General features: G+C 41.9%; 1 protein-coding gene across 1 annotated transcript; it reads left to right on the top strand.

Moving 5' to 3' along the window:
* The first annotated feature begins 5,548 nt into the window (after positions 1–5,548).
* LOC118699482 (relaxin-3-like) lies at positions 5,549–8,547 on the top strand. The gene is made up of 2 exons (XM_036403515.1): positions 5,549–5,765; positions 7,847–8,547. The coding sequence occupies exons 1-2, from the start codon at positions 5,549–5,551 to the stop codon at positions 8,212–8,214; spliced, it is 585 nt and encodes a 194-aa protein (XP_036259408.1). The 3' UTR covers positions 8,215–8,547.
* Positions 8,548–8,998: the final 451 nt, after the last annotated feature.

Genomic DNA, 8,998 nt, shown 5'->3' with positions numbered 1-8,998 from the left:
ACATTTCAGGATACACAGCTCAATTTGAAGTCAGGAGCAGGCAGTCAATTTCTTTGAAAAATAAGACACTTTTTATTTGCTGTTCTTTAGGCAGTGAACTCACCATCTCTGCTTCTGGAATAAACAGCTTTTATCAGAAGTAGGTTCAGAAGTAAACACATAACTTGCTAACTGTGTGTTTTACTGTTAGGGAAAACTGTGTTAAAGTATGAGCAGAGATAGCTTCTGAAGAAGAGGAAACAAATTATGTAGCTATTTCCTGAATCTTTTTCATGCTTGTTCAACATTCTGAAACTCAGGATAATTTGTTTTTCAATACTTGAAATCAGAGTTTCACTACTAAGATGAATATTAACTTAGGCTAACAGCAAGCAAAATTATTAATGTATGTTTTTGTAATGAGTAGATCCAAGTGGCCTTACAAGTACTGAAAAATTGAGGGATTTTTTTGCATGCCTTTAGCATGGTATATCCCAAGAATATAGTTTTAGTATACTTTAATGTTCTGATGTCACACTTGGAAAAATTGTTTCTGTATTGGAAAGCTTGTTTGGAAACAGATTATTTTGTGTTTTGGATGGAAATTCTTCTAGCATTAATCTAATTGTGGAATGAAAAACAAATGCTCAAAAAGCATCCAAAAATTAATTAAGCCAAAGTCTATACTGACAATTTGTTGACTTAAAAATTAAATTCCAGCTGGAGATAATGCCCCAAATATGACTTTGAAGACTACTTAACTAAACTCAGAATATTGCTACAATAAGATAGGCAAATATATAATGGAACAAAAGCTTCTCAACGCAGAAGAAATTAGCACAGTTTCCATGGTTTGACTTCTGAAAGCGCATTAACTTCTGCATTCAGTCCCTTCTGTAATTGGTTCTGTCCCCTGCATGCTAACAATGCACACAGTCTGTAACTGATCTCAAATGTGATGAGTTTTAATGGTCAGTGTAAGAAAATGAACACAAGTACTCCACTTTCTTGTTTTGCTTGGAATAACAGAGCATGTGCTATGTTCCCTCCAAGTTCTGAAGTCCACCTTCCTTTAATTTTGAAGAAGACTTGTATGTTTTGATATCTGTCATCTATTGATAGATACTCTTTTTTCCAAAAAAGAAAAACAATTGAACCAGCCTTTTTGGGTATTTCTATGTCTCCATCTGTGCCTTTTAGCCCATATTTTAATCCTATGAAAGGCATTTTCACAAGAGAACAGTTTTAACAGACCATACAACAGTTTTTACTTATAAATCTTAGAAAATTAGGAAATACCCTAATCATATCCACTCTGAATTAAGAATCAATATCTGTGTGCTTGTGACAGATTCCTGACTATGATGTTTGATCAAAAGCCATTGTTAAAGGGAGAAAAATCATGGTGCAGGTAGCAGTTTTAGGGGATAATAGGGTAGCTATATATTAATCCATCCAAACTAAATTTGATTTTTTTTCTCCTGAAGTTTGAACTTAGATCAATAATGTTAGTCTATTGCAAGATTCCACACTAAAATGTGACAGAAATGAGGTAAGTTTCATCCAATATTACACAGTATCAGTGAAATGTACCAAATTTATTAAGGAAAAGGCTCTAAGCAAGATGGTGTAACCCACAATTAGATTTAGATGGGCTATATAGAATGTGCCAAGAATCATCAAGGAGTTAAGGGTTATTCACCTTTATTGTCCATATTTTTTACTGTTTGCCTTGCTTTTGTTTTTTGAAAAATGCATGGTTTTGTTTTGAAGATGCTCATTCTTTGTTGCAGAGCTAGTTATTCTACTGCCAGTGTATTAATCAAAATGCTTGCATGTGCTGTGTGCAGTCATATCTGTGACATAGTGACAGATACAGAATAATTGAATGGTATAACTTCCTTCAGAGGACAGTGAAATAAAACAGGGGCTTAGCAGTGACAAGATTTACTTGGGGTAAATACATGCTTACAGCACAAGTTGCCCACATTCATCATATTTGTTACAGAAATAAATAAAGTGCCTAAAACATCCTGCTCCTTTCTGTCATTTGTGCTCAACTGGCCTCAGCTGCTAGACTTACTTTAATGTATCACAACAACTGTCTTTGTTTCCATGAATCACTGGGGAAAAAAAGGAGAGCAATTCCAGGGGGAGCCTGTTCTGGCCTGAAGGCACTACTCTTACCACCTTAATTCTGTTGGGTTTTTCTGGTTATTATGTCTGATAGTCATATATCCTGAATCAGTATCATTTGGAGCAGGATTGTTCTGGAAAAGGGAGAAGTCAGTCATGATTAGGATGCCAAAAGTAAGCTGTTTGTGTTCTAATTATAGGTATGAACCCCAGGAAGTGCATGCCACCTGCAAGCCACAAGTGCCTCCACCTCACTCTTGTTTATCTGATTGTGATAGTATGTATGAGCATTGAGGAGAAACAAGCAAAGTCGCTTTGGAGAGTCCAGTTTGGACCCTTCCACAATAAGGAAAGTTGAAAATCACAGCCCCTTCCTACATGCTTTGGAGTTATTTTATTGCTGACTGCATGTCACTGCTTTTAAAAGAAGGGAAAGCACTCATGTGGATATATAAAAACAAGATTGTTTCTGCATTATTATTAATTTTCTTAATTAGCCTTGGACTTCATCATGCAAAAATGCATGGATTTCTTAACTTTTTCAATTATGAGCTTTCTTAAGATTGAACTGTTTTCTAAACTGCACAATCCTCTATTGAAGGTAACTGGATAATGCTCATGCTTGTTCATCAATAACATTGATGCAGTGGTATTTCCCATTTGTTGCAGAATCCTGTATGGTACTAAGCAAACTTTAGAAATGCTGTAAATTCATGTTTGGACAGCTTTCAAAAACTAAGTTGTCCTTGCAGCAGTGAATTGCATGAATTTGAAATAGAGTCTCTGGAAAATGTCTAATGAAATCAGTAAGTTTTTGTCTTACTGCTGATTTTCTTTGTCTGACATTTGTAAGTCATGGGAATAAGGCTTTAATTCAAGGTATTCAAGGCTACTGAGATATTGTTAAAGGATATCTTTTTTAATTAGCCCCCAGTTTTCATGAAACCTCCTTTACCTTCTAAAAACTTTGCTATTGCTCAACAGATTAATAATTTGGTACAAGGAGAGAAGTAGTGCAATTATCTTTACCCTTTTTTAAGAAATTAAAAGATAAAAAGTACTTGCATTGAGCCAATACACTGGATGTACCTGCCTTGAAGATCATGAATGGAAATTAGTTTCTTTGTTCTGCTGTTGTTTTTTCTTCTTTAAAAAACAAACAGTAGGACATTATATAGTTACTTCAGATTTGTTAAATTTACATTATTAATCTTCTTCTGCATGTTTTGTTTTGAATAGTAGTTTTTCCAGTCACTCAGGAGGTACTATCCTTCTTGCCTTGTCCTGGTAGTGCTTTTTAACATTACTACAGCTTTTCAGACACTGAAAACAAATATGTTGTCTAGAAGGCTACTTAAAGTCCATGCAGAAGTCCACCTGATGTGACGGTATTTTCAGAAAAAGTCCACGAGACCAACAAAATCAAGGTACTGCTCTCAAAATTCAAGTTGTAATCACCCCTGCACAATTTCTGTCTGTAACAATATAGTAGGTAAGACTTCAGCTGAGGGAGGAACAGATCAAGGTTTTGTTCTTCAGGAATTTCAGATTAGCAGACTCCACTTCTGCAGATTGCATCCTAGCAACACTCTGGATAATGGTGCTTACTGTTGAAGAGGTACTACTGTTTAAACACTTAAGACTGGACCAAAAAGAAAACTGTCCAAGTTTTGGCTGGGGAAGATTTTAATTTTTAATTTGGCTGAGGCAGATTTTAATTTTTTTTTGGTGGCTAGTATTGATCTGTGTTTTGGATTTGTGCTGAACACGTGGTTAATAATAAAGAGGTGTTTTTGTTATTGCTGAAAAGGTAAGAGCCAAGGCCCTTTCTGCTTTTGGTACTGCCACACTGGTGAGGGGACCGGGGGTGCTTGTGAGGAGATACAGCCAGGACAGATGACCCAAAATGACTAAAGGGATATCATGGTGGTATATGAAGTGGGGGAAAATGGAAGAAGGAGAAAGGAGGGTACATTTGGAGCCATGGCATTAGTCTTCCCAAGATGGCTGAATACCTGTCTGCCCACAGGAAGCAATGAATCAATTCCTGGTTTTCTTTGCTTTTGTGTGCAGGTTTTGCTTTCCTTATTAAACTGCCATGACTTTTCTCACTTTTCTAAGTCTTTCCCCAGTCATATTAATTCAGGAATTAGTGAGTGGCTGCATGGGGCTTGGGTAGCTGGCTAGGGTTAAACACAACTTTGCTCACTATTTTAGCCCTCCACAGCCTTGTTCTAGATCCAGATCAGTGCAAAACACCCAAGTCCTCCTTGAAAAGGAGACTGGAGTCTTTAACTTCTCTGCCAGCACAAGTGAATCCTACACCTTTATACACTAGTCTGTAGATGTGTATCTTCTCTGTACTCTCCTTCAGGATTGAGTTTTGAGGGTTTTTTATAAGCCAACAATACTCAAAGGATTGAAAGCATAGCCTTCATATGAAAGGATCTACAGACAACAGCTTCAAAGGATTTAAAGAGAGATGAACTTTTTCTGGTTCTTCACAGTATGACTTCTTATAAAAGGTGACAGCAACTGCTTCTAGTCCTGTTATACTGGGGGAAAAACCAAAAAACCAACAAAGCCAACAAACAAATCCAGAAGTAAGGTTTACTTTCACAGAGTGCATAGTTCTGTGTGGAGTCCGAAGACCACCACTCTTGTCAGCAAGAGCCTGCTGGGCCCCATTCAGGAGACACACAGATGTGGAGCTCCAAATCTCTAGGATGCCCACACTGGACCCAGGGTATCTCTGACACTTGGATGCCTATGGCTGCCACTGAACTCAGGCGTCCAGTACAACAAACCTGAGAGGAACCCAGGCTCTGAAATCCCCCTTCAAGTATCCACAGCTTAAGTACTTCCTTGAAAGGGCATTTCTTTTACTTCATTTGTTTCTGTCTTTTTATGTCAAGACAACATTTTTAGGACACAAACATAGTTATGGAGATTCTAGACCTACAATAGAAAAAAAAGTCGAAATTAAGTTTTTCACGTTTTCAAAACAACACGAAAGGGCATCGGCACTGCTATCTGGCCACAAACAGGCCCAGAGCCGGCTGAGGCCCAGAGCCGGCGTGTCTCCGGGTAGGTGTGGGCCGGGAGCCCGAGGAGGGAGGCCGAAGGTGAGGCACGGCGGCGTGAAGAGCCGGGACAGCTAGCAAGGGCAGAAAGAGGGCAAAGCGCTGCCCGAGGGCTCCTCGACGGCTGTCGCAGGAACAAGGACCGCCCGGCAGGAGACGACAGCCGCGGCACCGGGGAAGGGGAGGGGGCTCGGGGCCGGGGCCGGGGCCAGGGCGGTGACTCAGCGCCGCTCGCAGCGCATAAAAGGCGGGCGGCGGGCAGCGGCGGGGCTGGGCTGGCCGCGCGGTCGGGGGCGGTGTGGCGGCCGTCGGGTCTGCTGGGAACGTGCCCGCGGGACGAGGACGGCGCGATGGGGATGGCCAAGCTGCGAGTGCTGTACGCCGCCGTGGCACTGCTGTGCGCGGCACCGCCGGGGCACCCCGGCGCCGTGCTACCTGCGGGCGAGGGGGACGGGTACGGGGTGAAGCTGTGCGGCCGCGAGTTCATCCGCGCCGTCATCTTCACCTGCGGCGGGTCCCGCTGGAAGCGGCTCTCCCTGCTGGCGGTGGAGCCGGCGCCCGCGGCCGGTGAGTGTCCCAGGAGCGAGCAGAGGGGCAGGCGGCTGTCGGGGCGCTTCGCTCGCTGCCGAGCGACGGGCTGCGAGGAGGGATGGAGAGAACGGGAGGGAATGGGGAAGGGCGAGCGCCCCGCGGCGCCTCTGGCTCCTCCCGCTCTGAGCCGCTGAGGGAAGGTCCCCGTCCCTTTCTCGCTTTCCCTCTAGATCCTAGTTGGCATTCCGAGACTTTTGGAAGGACGCCCTCAGATTCAGAGGGAAGGGGACGGCAGGTCCTGGGGCATTATTTGCGGGGATAATACGCAAAGTTTTTGGTCAGTTCGGAGATACCGCGCGGCTGCGCAGGGCTGCTGGCCGCAGAGGAGCTTCTGCTACAAAATCCCGCAAAATCCCACTTCTCCCCTCTCTTGGCCGTGTAGGGTGGTCTGATGCGCCCTGGGGAGCGGTGGGAATGCCTGTCGCTATGGCTTCTCCCCCTTCCCAAGGCTCCGTAATTCCTGGGGCGGCGGAACGAAGTGGGGCTCCCGGCGGGGTTTCCCTCCGGACGGGAGCCCTGGCGCCGCGCTGCCCCTCAGAGCTCCCGGGATGCGTGGGAGCGCACGGACGTGGCATCGCGCCGATGTTATCACTCCCCGGTGCTACCCTGCATCAAAGAGTTGGCACGCTGGGGAGCGTGGACTCTGGTGCTCCGGGTTACAGTCTTTGGGCTGTGCTCCCAAGCTGCGGTAAATGTAACAGTAATTTTAAGTTATTACTCTGATTTATGTTGGTATTTTGAATACGTTTTTTAAAAGGACAGAAGTTGTAATTATGACTAAAACGTGCAATGGAAGAGATTATTTTCTTCTGATTAAACACACTTCAGTGAAATAACCTAAGACTTCAGGCAGCTAATGAAGCCAGTATTCTGGGAATTTTTGCCACTTTTTTTCTCCCCCAACAGGTTGAGTAAAAGATAAAAGTAACTTTTGTAATTATAACAAATTACTTACATACAGCCTCTGTGGGGATTATGTACTTTCCCAGAAAATTTTGCTTTCCTTTTTGTTAACAGTAGCTTCTGAGAACAGCAGTCACTAAGGAGCCTCCACTATGCTGCATGAAGTCTAACTAGAAGACTTCAGCCCAAAAGACTATTAAAGGGCAGTCACTGTCTAATTACTAAAGTAGCTACAGCTTTTATTTTTGCACATACTCAGGCTGCTGTTCTATCTGAAACTTAGGTTCTATATACTAATTAGGCATATTTAAGTAAATACAAAAGTTGCTGGATAGTCTCATGTTCTTTCAGCTTTCTGAAACAAAAAAAATAACTATTAACAGCATTAAGATCACAAGACAAAGACTTGTTTTGGATTCTTTTAAAATTAGGAATTGAAGAAGCTGTTTTTCTTCACATTAGTTGAAGTAGGCAATGCTACTTGCATTGCAGAAGTAAAATCAAGAGAAACAGTGTAAGGTGAAAGGAAGTAGGGCTGTATTTTTGAGAACACTTTAGTCAGTGAGATGAAGAATGCCATAAGTAAATTCTGCAAGCCCCTGATATGCCTTGAGAAATGAAAGAAATGAGAGGAAAGCATCAGTTTAAAATAGCTATAGAAAAATGCCATCTACGACTCAGTTTACATACAATCTTTGCTTATTTAGTCCTTCCTACATTTCTTCTTCACATGATGCTACTTAGTGTGATTGTGCACAGGAGAGGAGGGGTCTGATCTAATGCATCCAACACAAGACACAGCTCTGTGGTGTTTCTGGATACATGCCTTTACAACAAAATTCTATTTCTGTGGAAAAAATGAGACTTCTCCTTCAATAAAACTGCAGTTGTTGACAGGATGCCTTTACTTCAGTTACAGTTGTTTCTGTGCATTCTGCATGTCTAACAAGAGGTACAGACTTTAAAATACAGATTCTGCTAAAAGTAAGCTACAAGTAAATCATGGTGTGGAGACTCTCAAGTACTGACAGTTCTCCCACATAACAGTGTTCCATTTAAAACTGAATGGGTTTTGTTGCTGTTTGTTAGAGCTGTGTAATCCTTTTGATGCTCCTACTCTCTGAATTTAAGATTAAGTCTTCTCTTTAAAACAGATTCTGCGCAAACAGCAAGTAACAAACTACTGGGAAGCTTCAACCTGCAATCAGTTTTGGATCCTGAAGTGGAGCAGCTGCAGAGAAGCAGCCCATTTCTTGGATGGGAGACGTTTAAGGACTTGTATAGTTTAAATTACTATAATGAATATGTACCTGTGGCAGGTGACTTTAAAAAGCTTGTTCGCCAGGTAGAGGAAGCTATTCAGAAGGACAGGGGAGGAACAGGAAATGCAAATCCTGTGGAATCAAGCAGCTACCTTTGGGCCAGGTATCCCAGAAGAAAACGGGAGTCTCTGGGTTTGGCAGGAATGTGTTGCAAATGGGGCTGTACAAAAGCTGAAATTAGCACTATATGCAGAGTTTAAAATCCTCTCTACACTTTTGCATGAAATCAGTGTATGTTGCAGTACTACTTGATTGATTACTTCATGGAGGAAGAAAACTCTTGCTGTATTTTATCTTGTCTATATGTGCCAATCAATATAGCTGGTTTTCTTTAAAAAAAAACCAAAACCAACAAAACAAAATATAAATGTAATTGCAATGAGTTTGTTTTGCTGCAGTAACTTCTAATCTATATTTTTTACTAAGTCTTTTCATTTTAATGTTGAGCCTTTACACTTATATTACGAATGTATTATATCTTTGTAACACTTAAAGAAAAACTTCAATATTTCAATAAAATGTAATTATACTAAGTGTTGCCAAATTATTGTTCCTCTGTCAAAATAATGAATATAGAATCATAGAATGGCTTTTGTTGGAAGGGACCCTAAAGATCACCTAGTTCCATCCCCCCTGTCATAGGCAGAGACACCTTCCCCTGGATGAAGTTGTTCAGGGTCCCATCCAGTTTTGGCCTTTAATACTGCCAGGGATGGGGCATCCACAGAAGGCCAAAGCTTCTCTGGGCGATCTGTTCCAGAGTCTCACCTCACGGGGAACAATTTCTTCCTCAATATTCAACGGAAATTCTCCCTCTTTTAGTTTGAACCCCTTATTTCTACTGCTACTAACTCTCTAATGAAGAGTTCCACCAGCTTCCTTGTAACATCCAACAATAATAAAATGGGATTCATGGTACAAAGCTGTAGAGGGAGAGTATTTTGCCACTTGAAATCCCACTTGACACTGACTCAGCTTGCTGAT

The sequence above is a fragment of the Molothrus ater genome, chromosome Z (assembly GCF_012460135.2).
Source record: "Molothrus ater isolate BHLD 08-10-18 breed brown headed cowbird chromosome Z, BPBGC_Mater_1.1, whole genome shotgun sequence".
In the NCBI taxonomy this organism is placed as follows: Eukaryota; Metazoa; Chordata; class Aves; order Passeriformes; family Icteridae; genus Molothrus; species Molothrus ater.
This window is presented reverse-complemented; position numbering and strand designations above follow the sequence as displayed.

Bases quoted from the DNA above. Each gene is read 5' to 3' on its own strand.
- LOC118699482 (XM_036403515.1), top strand. From the start codon at position 5,549: ATGGGGATGGCCAAGCTGCGAGTGCTGTACGCCGCCGTGGCACTGCTG. The intron at 5,766-7,846 runs GTGAGTGTCCCA...TCTTTAAAACAG, and splicing joins GGAGCCGGCGCCCGCGGCCG to ATTCTGCGCAAACAGCAAGT.